We start from the raw sequence: 12,473 nt of genomic DNA on the forward strand, positions 1-12,473 counted from the left end.
GGTAGGGAGACATCTCGCCACCTTCGATTGACACGTAGACAAATGACAGCGGACCTCTCATCGCCAGCAACGTGATGAAGGACTCTGCCGAGTAGCTCGGTGGACAGAGTCTTGATTGTGATAGCCATGGGGAGAGTATATGTAGGCCAGTGGATAGCACCTCTTCAGTTTTAGGGTATAGGGACAAAAGGCCTAAAATTATGGCCTAAATTACTTGAAGCGATCTAATAATTTTGTTCCTTATGCCTCAAGCGGCCAACTTTTCTGATGCCCTAAGGATAGGCATGGATAAAACGATGAGTGAGAAGTTAGTTTAACTAAGCTCGAGTAAACATCCGAGATAGAAAGAAATATGCTACCTAGTAGGCGCTGCGGGGAAGAGGGATAAAAGCTGGCCATCAAAAGCTGTCCATCGCAACCAACAGCTGGTGCAATACGAACAGTACGGGGCGGGTACCTGTGCCGCAATATTCGTATCAATGAGAATGCGAGTTTACAGTAAGTCAAGCAATGTTAAGATGATGATTAGAATATGTTCTGAAATATATACAAGACGCATAGTAAAATAAGATCGGCGTCAAGAATTGCAAAATAAATGAGGCATAAAGGTCATATCACATGTCGTTAAGAATCAGCTTCCGTCCCCTCATCTTCTCGTCCCCGTTTTCGTCGTCTTCTTCGGCTTGGCTGATGTGGTTATAGTCGGCTTCTTGTTCTTTACTTTCGTTACCACATTACTCTTCATTGTAGTGGTGGCTTTGGCGGGGGATCCCTGGACCTTGGCCTTGTCTACCTTTGGTGATGTCTTGGGTTTTGCTGTGGATGTGGTCTTCGCCTTTGATGTTGGCTTGGACTTCTCTGTCGAGGTTGCCTTCAAAAAGGTTGTTGATTTGGAGGCAGGCTTTTGACCTTGAACCTGGGCCGCAACTTTCGCCGTCGATTTGGCTGTTGAGCTGGTCTTGGATACTCTCGCAAGCTTGTAGACGTTGAGCCGTTTGGTCGCACCGCACTTCTGTGTCTTGTCGCCTTTGCATGCCATACCGCATTGAGATGCCGGTGCTTCAACACTGCCATTGGAAGGCCCCTTCTTGCTGCAGTAGCAATCCTGTCCCTTCTGAACTCCCAGATAAGGATAGCCTTTACTTGAGCAAAATGCTGCGCAAGTCTCGACAGTCATTTTGGTCTTGTCGGTTGTCTTGGCATCACCAAGAGCGCGAGCCTCGATGCCTTCTGTATAGCAGCCGAGATACTTAGGGGGGCTGTTCAGTCCCTCAGTGCTGACAGTTGGGGTGTACATAGTGTTGTTCCAAATGGATACTCGGTTACCGGCACCACATTTCTGGGTAGAATCGCCAGCACAAGGCATCTTGCAATCGCCATCGGGTGCAACAGTTGCCTGTGTCTTTGGCGCATATCCGCAATAACATTCTCGCCCGTACTCCATGCCAAACAGTGGATAGTTGAGCTTGTTACAGAAGGCGAAGCATGTATCAAGCGAAACGGACGATCCTGTGAAGGTTGCACTTGGCAGTGTACGTCCACCTGCTCCTCCATCTGTGTAACAGCCTGTCCAGAGAGCAGCGCCATTGAGTGCCGTGATCGGTCCGTTGGGCTTTTCGGCTGGCTTGATCTTCCAGACGCTCAGTCTGTTGCCCGCACCACAGTAACTAAAGATGTTACCTTTGCACTGCATTGAGCATTGGGAGATGTCGTTCGTGTCGTATCCGCCGTTACCAATGTCATTGCCACAGTAGCATTCTTGCGAATACTCGGTGCCAGCATAGGTCCAGCCACCTGCCTGACAGAACGCGACGCATTTCTCGTTGGTCATTCCTACAGAATCTGCAGTACGATCTGATGAGAGCGCCCGTCCAGAACTACCCTCAGCCCAGCAGCCTTGATAAGTGGCCATGCCCTTGGCGATTTCGGTCTGGCCGACAACAAGCTCGGCTGGCGGCGTATAAGAATTGTCGTTCCAAATGGTGAGTAAGCTAGGTCCTCCACAATATTGTGTCATATTGCCCGCGCATATCACCTTCCTAGTAGATGCGCAGGCCGAGGCTTTCATGTATGATGCACCGGCGCTAAGTTCTCCGGCGCAATAACACTCTTTACCCCACTCCATGCCAGCGAGAGGGTAGCCTTGAGCTTTGCAAGATGCTGTGCAATACTCAATAGACATTTTACCAGAGTTGGTAGAATATTTGTTCAGTGCTCGGCGAGTGCCTTCCGCAGCGCAACCAACATAAGACCATGAACCAACCATGTCTCCTGGAGAGGGATCAAACATTGATCCAAGACCTGCGTCTCCAAGATCGTTTATAGCAGGTTTTGAGTCGCATACTGCTGGTGACGCTCTTCCCGGGCCGCTGAAGGGTTTGATACAGCCTGGAAGAGTATCGAGCATGCCTCGAACGTTCTCATCGACAAGAGGCGCCATCTCGGGACAGTTGTCGCTAAAGTATGGCGTCTGTGAAGCAGCTAGAACGGGACATTTGGATATCTGGCCGTTGATACTGTCGTTGTTGAGGCACTTTTTGACAGCAGCCGCGAGCACAACCTCGTCCCAGCCATTGAGAAAGTCGCCATGAAACGCGTATCCAGTTGTGTCGCCATTTGCAAAAACGAATCTCCCGCCTTTGCTCTTGTCGATCTGATTAACGCCATAAATGACCTCAAAGAAAAGATGAGGGAGCTGGCGCGGATGGCTCGGAGGGCAAATTCCGTTGTCTATCTGTGACAAGTAGGCAACATGACTCTGGTTACGCTGGTATTCCTGGCCATTCCAACATGACTGGAAATGAATCTGCGCTCTCATGCCATTGTCGCAGTCCGTTTTCCACATATAGTTACGCTCTTTTGAAGGTCCAGAGCTATCGAGGCACGCAAAGCTGACTCTGTCTGCGATGGGGCGACCCTTGAACCGGGAGTTGCTGTATGTCTTGTTCTTGGAATCGTAAGATCGTACAAAGTTGTCTCCAGAAAGCATTTTGAAGCCTGGTGGGAATGGCTCGATGTTTGATCTGTTCTCGCCGCGGCCGAGATAGTAAATGACAGTGCCATCGTTTGGCACCATCTGGAAGCTGCCGTTTGCATGCTGGTAGAACAGCTGGGGTGTCCAGTAAGCCGATTTGTCGTCTTGAACTTCACAAGAAGTACATCTCGAGGCTTGCAGGCTTTCGAACGTAGAGTCAATGCCAATGTTACTGGCACCAGAAAGTTTGTGAACATGTGCTGAGAATGTTCCAGGGGCGATTATAGGATCAACTCTGCCAGTTTGGATAATACTGCAAGACATTCTCCAGAATGCCTCAGCCCAGGCGACAAGGACCACAAGGCCAAGGAGTCTTTTTGTGTTGGCCATCTCGAAATGTATAAGTGGCAAGGAAAGAAGGAGTAACGATTGACAAGTCCTTGTCCATCAGCCGTTATAAAGCTCAAACGGTATGAAAGGATAATTTTTAACCGGCTGGGACATCAACATCTCAAATAGAGTCTGATAACCGATGGCCCGGTGTTGGTTTGATGAGCAAAGAGCAAAGGTCAACCATTGTGGATGCCAACAAGCCTCGATCCAGATAAACATCAGAACCATCCGGTACTCTATACTACGTATGGTGTAGTTATGTCGTGGGCGTGGCTTCGGGGCCTCTATTCTCTGCAAAAATCACATTCCAGAGGAGAGCCGTAAGAAGGACTAGGCTAGGCTCAATCCAAGCTGTCGCTGTCTTGATAGCTTCAAAGAAACCTTAATCGAGACATTTCGGCGCTACTAGCGCAGGCACCCGTGCTTGCAGGCCTAAAAGAAAACTCTATCCGGACAGTCAGTTTGTTGTTATTGGTGGTTGGACATGACAAGTTTATCATAAACGAGTTTTGACCAGTTTGTACATACCAGTCCAATTTTGAGTTCTTGAGTTCCTGGATCCATTAAACAACGAGTCGGGTCATCCTACCACCTCATCAGAACCGAGATATCGGCGTTGTTCCAGCATTACAAATGTGATGAGATCCTTCAGCGATAGTTGGGATGATCATGTCTTCTTGCATCATCTCGAGGTGGGTATGTGACGTCGCTGAGATGTTTATGAGAGTTACTGCTTTGGTTGGAATAACTGAGAGCAGAGACATCCAACAGACTGCGTTATTGATCATTCATGATGGTCTGGTCATGACAGTCGAGTCAGAAGACTCTGTATATCCGAACAGTCAAGGCAAGGGTAGAGGACCTAGCTAGAGGCGATGATGCCATACTGCTTATAGATTAGTCTTCCGGGTCAACCAACTTCATCAGGTTAATTCAAGAGATCTCTGGCTCTTGATCGTGCCATGTTTTTGATGGGTGCTAACCGAGCCAGACAAAAGAACTAAGTTCGCCGGGCCGCATGCGAGACGCCACAGCCAATACACAAGAAGCAACTTTACGTATAAACTCCGATGATGACAAAGAAATATGTCTCCGATGAGAAGAGCTTGTGGAAAATGAACGGCCTAAGGGAATCGGAAATGTTGGTCGTTGAAAATAAGATATGAAATTGACACGTTCTTGCCTAACAGTGATACCTAAGGTATACCTTGAGGTAGTCTAGTTACATCAAATATCAGGGCTACATTACTATAGTACCTGATCGAGAGTGTAGTGACAGCCATGGACAAAATAAACACCTCGAGGTTGTGAATATACCCTAGACTTGAATTTGAGGTTCCCCCTGCTTGTTTTAATTAAAGGGCCTCAAATCCCATCATCAGACGAATGGCCATCCCCTGCTGTGCTTATCCCCTTGTCCAAGACACGTTCGTGCTATTGTACCAGTGCTCACCGTTAACAGAAGAGATGACCAGTACTGTAGATATTTATGAAGCTTATCTAAGAACTAAAAAGTCAGAATCCCAGAATTTGACTATTACTGTCCATGCGTATTGTTCTCTTTCGACTGACGGAATCGAGGACAGAAACAACGGCCGACTACGACATTAGCTACCTCGCTTACCAGCAAAGCGCTGCAGACGTCACATGTACCCCTGTACTGTACGCTGTGCCAACCACTGCAGCCAACACTGGATGGATCTAATCTCCAGCTCCAATAATTACCCCAAACCTTGATTCTTCCTCCGTACAACAATCAGTTGTCGCCTTGCCTTGCCTGCCCTCACCTTATTCACATTCAAGAATACCCTCTTCCGTTTTTTCTGCGACTTATTCTTATCTTCGTGTCATTCTCTTGGCTGCGTCCTCGAAATTCTTCAACCATCGCCGTTCATCGCCTGGCGACTCGCGAACTGCTGCCAAATTGTCTACCGACCGCGATCGAGTCTGACCGCAACCAAATGATCCAGCAGCGGACGAAACGAAACGAAACATTCATCACGACCACATTGAACTCAGCAAGCTCTATAATATTCCTTACTCGATGAAGAGCTGCTAAACTTCGACCCTAATACCTCGTTGCGAGTCTGTCTTTACCATATTTAATACGCATTTTGGTCAATTCTGCATGTGCTTCCGCACTTTTAAAATTAATACGCCACTTTCAACCAACACATTCCCGTCGACTCCTTGCCATTATTCGACGAAACTCGATCCCTTGCTCGTCGCCGAGTCTATCCGACCCAATAGTCCGTCTCCCTCCTCGCGGCGCGGCTTGGCGGGATCCGGCGCGGAGGGATGCAGGCCTTAAAAGGACAAGCTGAGCTTGTGCGCAAGACAAAGGTACGTTTGCTGTCTCTATGACATCTGACGCAGTTCCGAACTGCATGGGGACATGATTCTAACATTTGACAGCTTGCCCGCTCGTATCAGGAGCTTCTCGAGTACGACCTATTCCCCTTGTCAACCAACTCTGCTAACACGTAATAACCAGCGAATTCGCGAGCCACGATCTGAAGTCTGTTGGTAACTACGCTCTTGGACGGTTAATTGGGAAAGGATCCTTTGGCAAAGTCTACCTTGCATCGCACAAGCTCACCAATGGCTCCAAGGTCCGCATTGCATCAACACAATCGCAACATTTAGGCCATACTGACCTTTAGCAGGTAGTCCTCAAATCCGCCAACAAGGGCGACTCTAACCTCGCGCGCGAGATCCACCACCATCGGCAATTCATACATCCGCATATCGCGAGGTTATATGAGGTTATTGTGACGGAGAACATGGTCTGGATGGTCCTCGAGTATTGTTCTGGTAGCTATCCTTAGATTCAGTCTATCAAGTCTCAAACTAACACTCCCAGGCGATGAACTCTACAACCATCTTCTCGAACATGGTCCTCTCCCTGTCGACAAAGTGCAAAAGATATTCACACAGCTTGTTGGCGCGGTAAGCTACGTTCACAACCAATCATGTGTCCACCGCGATCTCAAGTTGGAGAATATCCTCTTCGACAAGCACGAAAATGTCAAGTTGGTCGATTTTGGGTTCACAAGAGAATACGAGGGCAGAACCAACCATCTGCAGACTTTCTGTGGGACTATTTGCTACTCAGCACCAGAGATGCTGAAAGGAGAGAAATATGCAGGCGAAAAGGTTGATGTTTGGAGTCTCGGCATCATTCTCTACGCACTTTTGTGCGGCGAGCTTCCTTTTGACGACGACGATGACAATGTAACCCGAACCAAGATCTTGAGCGAGGACCCCAAATTCCCCGAACATATGCCTCCTGATGCGGTTCCCTTGATCAAGGCATTATTATCGAAACGGCCGCTTTTGCGCCCAGGTCTACCCGAGATTCTCTCCAATCCATTCCTGGCCGAGCATGCCCCGACGCAAAGAGCCATTCTGAATGTTCAGCAAGCGCCACCTTTTTCCACGCCTTTGGAAAAAGATTGCTTGCAGCGAATGCGCAGTGCGGGAGTCAACATTGATGGGGTCATAGAAAGCGTGCTTGCACAAAAGTGTGATGCTCTGGCCGGCTGGTGGGCACTGTTGCTAGAAAAGGAAAAACGAAAAATGCAGCGTAGAGAGAAGAAGCGCAGGGAGAGGGAGACTGACAGTCGCAGCATACGACGATTATCCGCCGCCTCGAGCCGTCTGGAAAGAATGGCCCCTACGTTTCATGAATGGGACGATGCACACTCTGTTGGACGGCAACTAAGGCTGGAAAAGTCGAATTCTCGAAACAGAGGCAGAAGCGAGCGAAGAAGTGCGCACTACGTTGACTATATCTTGTCTGATCTTCCACAGCTTCCGGAAATTAGGGATTCGGGAGGACTGAATGTGGACAGCGACCAACCTCCGCCACCCATTGACAAGGACTCAATACGATCCGTCTCGACGTCTCGCCAGCGCAGGCCTATACCGCCCCCTAAGGAGGGCTTGATACGCAGCGCTCGGTCTCGAGGTTCTACCCTTCATCTAGTCACTACCTCGGACGCCCTTGCTTCGAATGCCAGCGACGAGCAACAACAGCAGAACGGCAGCGAGAGACCTCGAAGGAGACCAAGTCAGCCACTGATAACCCATTGGAAGAACATGACGCATTGGCTCGTCGAGAGCGCAACGCGGAGAAGACGTGGCCATGCCAGGCGAACCAGTCAGAGCACCCCCGACCTCCATAAGAAGGAGGGAAGTACGGTTAGCAGTAAAGATGGAAGCTCACGACCACAGACTAGCAAATACCCTGCCGCAACCTCGCCTGGAACGCAACCGACAGCCTCGCTACCGAAGGGCGTTGTGGCTAACGGCCAAAAGGCGGCTGTCAATGCCCAGAGAACAGCTTCAGGAAGTCTGCCATCCCCAACAATGCAGCCTCCCCGTCTCGCTACATCGTACAAACGGCAGTCGTTGTCCCCTTCGCCTCTCACACCGAGATCGACGGTTCGGCGGTCGTCAGCTGGACTGCGAGGCCGAAAGTCGACGTCCTCTTCTGTATCATCAGTACGATCGATTCACCACCATCACCACACCCATTCCAAAGCGTCTTCAACAAGCTCAGCTGCCTCCTTTTCTACATCAATGTCGAAAACGCCTCTCCAGCGAGGTCACTCGCCTCATCATTCAGTAAAGGTTCTCCCAGCCACACCCACTTCAATCTCATTCCCATCCAACATCCGCCTTGTTCGAGCTACGCCACCAACTTTGAGCATGTTCAATGAAGGCATGCCGCCATCCGAGGGTCCACCACAAGCTCCAGGGTCGCCCAATCCCTTTGCATCGGGTATCATGTTTGCAAAGCGGAAGCGAAACTTGTTCAAAGGTCCAACTCTCAACAACTTTGGTGGACCTTCACAAGGCCAACGCAACGGTGGATCTGGGTCGCATTCCCGCAGCGCTAGCGCCTCTGGTCTGGGACGTCGGTCTGGAGAAATTACCATTCAAGAGGAGGATGAAGGTTCAGAGATGGACGATGACGTGGAAGAAGTCGATGTCTTTAGCCCGGTCATAGGCGGTCCAGGCGAAAAGATTGAGGAGCAAATCTTTGAAGAGAATGAGCCTCAGCCCGAGTTGGAGCCTGCGCCCACCATCATCGCCAAGTCGGACAGCCAACCCTTGACGATGGCTGCCGAGAAGGCTCCTGCAAACTCATAGATTGTGCATCAGCGTACCGTTCAAAAGTGCTTCAACGACTTGACGAAAGATACTAGTATAATTGTCTAAACGATGGAAGCGATTTTTCTTTATCACGGGGTTATAAAAGCTTGCCGGCGCCCGCGCTGTTTATGTTCTGTCCTTTGTACGATTCTCAAGCTTTGCGACCCATCAAGAGATGGAGTCCAGCCCTTTATGGATACCTCTTTTTGTTATATACGATTATGGAACTATAGAGCTAAACAGACTATTATTTATTTGGGATTGTCTCGAACAGATATGACAGCCTCAATCAATTAAAGTGTAAAGTTGAACCAGACATTAAACAATCTTGACTATTAACCTAGGTCGTAAGGAGTCATTCAAGTTTGCTCGAGGCAAACTGTCGATTATCCAAACAGTCTTCCAAACCTGTAACTAATACTCTTTACATGGAATGCGAGTGACTTCTCTTTCGGGACTTCTTGCTCAAGATGGCGTCTCGCTCCTCGCGCAGAGTGACCCAAATCCAGAACCATGTCATCGTTTCGATAAAGATAAAGGTGAAGAACAGACGGTTCTTGAGCATATCTCCGCCCCAACCAGCAGGACGATACAAGGGGTTGTGCGCGCTCGGGTGGGTGAGAGGTCCACGTGAGGACTTGTCGTATAGGGGTGACGATGGGCCAAAGAGGAAGATGTAGGCGACGAAAGCGAGGGAGAGGAATGATCGAATCGGAGCTGTTGGGCACCGCTGTTAGCTACATGGGCTCGTCGAAGTGCTTGAATTGGCGATGTACCTTGTGTACCCCAGTGAAATACTAGACAGACCTCATCAGGCATGGAGAGAGAAACCAGATCGCTGAAACCGATAAAGATGAGGATCACAGCGAGGAACGCGAGAGGAGAGCTTTGCAACTCGAAACCTCTGGCCAAGGGCTGTCAAGTATGTGTTAGTTTACACGAACTTGCCATGCAAAGTCGATCATCGACCAGCCAACATAGACTTACCATTCCCATGCTCTCGCCCATGATGTATACAAGTGCCTGCTCATTGATGGAGCTTGGGCTAGTGAGGAAGAAGTAGCCGAGGGTAAGGTGAAAGAGGGACACGGAAGTAATAATAGTCTTGGCAGATATGAGAGCCATGATTGCGGTTTGGTATCAATACAAGTAGAAGTTGGGTATCGTTGTCGTCTATGTCGAGTTGAAGCCGTAGCCAGCCGGGGCGTGAAGGAGAGAAGCAAGCCAAAACCTAAACTCTTTGAAACACGGGAGTCGTCAAGTAAAGGAGAGAAAAAGAAAGGTTCGAGCACTTGATCAAGTTGTGGTCACGCTGAACCTGAACCCTCTTGATGTATAACGAAACAAAAAGCTGCCAGGGGCTCGAATTAGTTACACGTTGCGTCACATGCCGTGCTGTAGTGGGGTTCTTCCCATCTAAGGCTATTTGGTACGGCTGGCGAATCAGATTGGTAGGGTACCTTATGGCGTTGAGGGACAATGTGGCTGTGCTTCAGTCTGTGGCTGCCCGCTCAGCTCTTTTGGTCCTTGGATTAGGACTTTGAAGTTGCGGATCTTACCCCAGTCGAGGCATTCGATCTGAGTAATTACCGTCAATTGTTTCCTCAATCTTGCACAATTCGATATCTCGACTACAATTACTTATCATGTCGAATTCAGGTAACCCGTCGCTGGATAAGCAACAGCACATCAAATATTGGCAGCGCTGCCATAAGACGTATCTACCATCACCTTACACGGCATACGACTCTACTCGACTCACCTTTGCATGTTTCATCATCTCATCATTGGATCTTCTCTCTGTTCCCTTGAGCTCATCTGAGCGCGATTCAATCCGGCGCTGGGTCCTCAGTCTGCAGCATCCAGAGGGAGGTTTCTGCGGAAGCTCAACGCACGCCTTGCCGGGACAGGAAGCTTACAAGGGCACCGCAAATGTCGCAGCAACCTTCTTTGCGCTCGTTTTGCTGGGTCTCGCGGCTGAAAATGAAGAAGAGGCAAAGTCAGCTTTCAAGGGGGTGAATAGAGTACGGTTGTTGAAGTGGTTGAGCGGGCTTCAAAGGGAAGATGGAAGTTTTGGGCAGAATTTATGGGATGGTGAAATTGTGGGTGGAAGGGACATGCGACACAGCTATCTTGCAAGCTGTATTCGGTGGATGTTGAGGGGAGACGTGAAAGAGGGGGATGAAGCGTGGGCGGAGGATTTGGATGTTGATAAAATGATGGCTCACATAAAAAGAGGCCAGGTAAGTCAATTGCATCTACAACTTTCTCTCGCTGACACAATCAGACTTATGATGGCGGCGTGGCCGAGTCGTCACAGCACGAGTCCCATGGTACGAAACTCGGATTTATCTCTCATGAAATTAGCTAACCTCAACAGCTGGATACGCATACTGCGCAATTGGTGCGCTTTCTCTACTAGACAGGCCATTAGACTCTACATCGGCCCATTCTCCCGAAAAGGCCATTGGAGTAGGGATTCCCAACCGCCAAGGTCTCGTTCAGTTTCTTGCGTCTCGTCCGTTTTCATATCTCCCTCAAGAAGAAGAAGACGATGAGGTGGAGGAAAACTTTATAGAGTCAAAGGTTGGCACGGCTGACTATGGTCACATCGGCTTCAATGGACGATGGAACAAAAAGGCTGATACGTGCTACTGTTGGTGGGTTGGGGCTACACTTGCGGTAAGTTTTTTGGTAACTGATTAAGCATAAGTCTCTAACAGGTGGTATAGATGCTCGGAAACCCCTCAATCATCAATGTACTGCCATCGCGGCGGTACCTCTTGGAAATTACGCAACATCATATTGGCGGGTTCTCCAAAGCTGTTGGAGGGCCACCGGATATGTATCACTCATACCTTGGTCTAGCTGCTCTTGCCACTATGGGCGATGAAGACTTGAAAGAGTTTGACGTCGCTTTGTGCTGTAGTCAGGAGACGACAAGAAAGATACAAAGAGCGAGGGATGGGCTGCTGGAGAGTACAAGAGGTGAGAGGAAAGCTTGGAGTAATGATGGTTTCTGGTAGTTAGCTATCCAATGTAAACTGTTGTAAACTTGCGAACAAAACAGAGCAATGCAATGCAATGCAATCTTTGTGCAGAATCAACCATCCAAGTAATGGTATTCATTTAAATTGCATGACAATATTTATATTTAGGTGCAAATGAGACCACAGTTATCATAAAATATTTAATTTTCTTGACGACGCCGCACGAATGAAGCCATCAAAATTTACGGAGAACCCCATAAAATAATAGTAGTATCAATAATTTGTATTTATTCATTACTCATAAATCACTGTCCCTTTTGTCAAACTGAAGCCATGTCGCTCTAGGGTGAGTATTCTTGGTGTTCCCCCACCTTCGGAGTCGTTCGGCCCCGCCCCAACTCTTTCCGATCATCCCCCAAATCAATCTCGCCTCCACGGCGGATTTGCAAGACTTCATCGCTTCCCCAGCACCGTCTACAATGTCTTCCTCTACACCAAAAGATACCGTTGATACGGCTGAGCCTCCCAAGGCGAAGGAGACTGAGTCTAAGGCCTGGAACGACGATAAGCGCCGGAAGTTTGAGACGTGAGACAAGTCCGATCTGTATTATAATGAGCTCAGTGCTGATGACGCATGATCTTATACAGGAAATCCAAGAGCGAGTTCTATGACCCTTGCCAAGAGGCTGCGCAAGCAAGTTATAGATGTCTGTTCAGAAATGGAGGTGACAAGAACATGTGTGGAGAGTATTTCCAGTACGTTATTCTGGACACTGTAATTGAGACTGGTCGTTGACATTTCGATAGGGCCTATCGCGACTGCAAGCAAGAATGGGTACGTGACAAACAATGGATGTCGTAATGCGATTAAGACTAATTTAATTTGCAGACTGAGAAGCGAAGAAGAGAGGGACGAGGTTGGTTTTGAAGGGCATCACAGTCTAGTGTAACGCCTG

At 48.8% G+C, this 12,473-nt stretch overlaps 5 protein-coding genes across 5 annotated transcripts; 3 read left to right on the forward strand and 2 right to left on the reverse strand.

Annotated features, from left to right (window-relative positions):
* Positions 1–646: 646 nt before the first annotated feature.
* On the reverse strand, positions 647–3,364 carry FSST1_011395 (DUF1996 and WSC domain-containing protein; the record flags this gene model as incomplete). Its single annotated transcript, XM_083234523.1, has 1 exon — positions 647–3,364. The coding sequence occupies one exon, from the start codon at positions 3,362–3,364 to the stop codon at positions 647–649; it is 2,718 nt and encodes a 905-aa protein (XP_083081091.1).
* A 2,301-nt stretch (positions 3,365–5,665) lies between these two features.
* On the forward strand, positions 5,666–8,524 carry FSST1_011396 (non-specific serine/threonine protein kinase; the record flags this gene model as incomplete). Its single annotated transcript, XM_083234524.1, has 5 exons — positions 5,666–5,710; positions 5,783–5,811; positions 5,862–5,979; positions 6,034–6,181; positions 6,231–8,524. The coding sequence occupies 5 exons, from the start codon at positions 5,666–5,668 to the stop codon at positions 8,522–8,524; spliced, it is 2,634 nt and encodes an 877-aa protein (XP_083081092.1).
* Positions 8,525–8,951: 427 nt separating this feature from the next.
* On the reverse strand, positions 8,952–9,652 carry FSST1_011397 (increased loss of mitochondrial DNA protein 1; the record flags this gene model as incomplete). The annotated part of the gene is made up of 3 exons (XM_083234525.1): positions 8,952–9,244; positions 9,304–9,442; positions 9,515–9,652. The coding sequence occupies 3 exons, from the start codon at positions 9,650–9,652 to the stop codon at positions 8,952–8,954; spliced, it is 570 nt and encodes a 189-aa protein (XP_083081093.1).
* Positions 9,653–10,173: 521 nt separating this feature from the next.
* FSST1_011398 (protein geranylgeranyltransferase type I subunit CDC43) lies at positions 10,174–11,553 on the forward strand (the record flags this gene model as incomplete). The annotated part of the gene is made up of 4 exons (XM_083234526.1): positions 10,174–10,770; positions 10,815–10,860; positions 10,908–11,209; positions 11,260–11,553. The coding sequence occupies 4 exons, from the start codon at positions 10,174–10,176 to the stop codon at positions 11,551–11,553; spliced, it is 1,239 nt and encodes a 412-aa protein (XP_083081094.1).
* A 443-nt stretch (positions 11,554–11,996) lies between these two features.
* FSST1_011399 (cytochrome c oxidase-assembly factor COX23, mitochondrial) lies at positions 11,997–12,445 on the forward strand (the record flags this gene model as incomplete). Its single annotated transcript, XM_083234527.1, has 4 exons — positions 11,997–12,103; positions 12,166–12,273; positions 12,325–12,352; positions 12,407–12,445. The coding sequence occupies 4 exons, from the start codon at positions 11,997–11,999 to the stop codon at positions 12,443–12,445; spliced, it is 282 nt and encodes a 93-aa protein (XP_083081095.1).
* Between the last annotated feature and the right edge of the window lie 28 nt (positions 12,446–12,473).

The sequence above is a fragment of the Fusarium sambucinum genome, chromosome III (assembly GCF_050947815.1).
Source record: "Fusarium sambucinum isolate potato_lamoka chromosome III, whole genome shotgun sequence".
NCBI classification, from domain to species: Eukaryota; Fungi; Ascomycota; class Sordariomycetes; order Hypocreales; family Nectriaceae; genus Fusarium; species Fusarium sambucinum.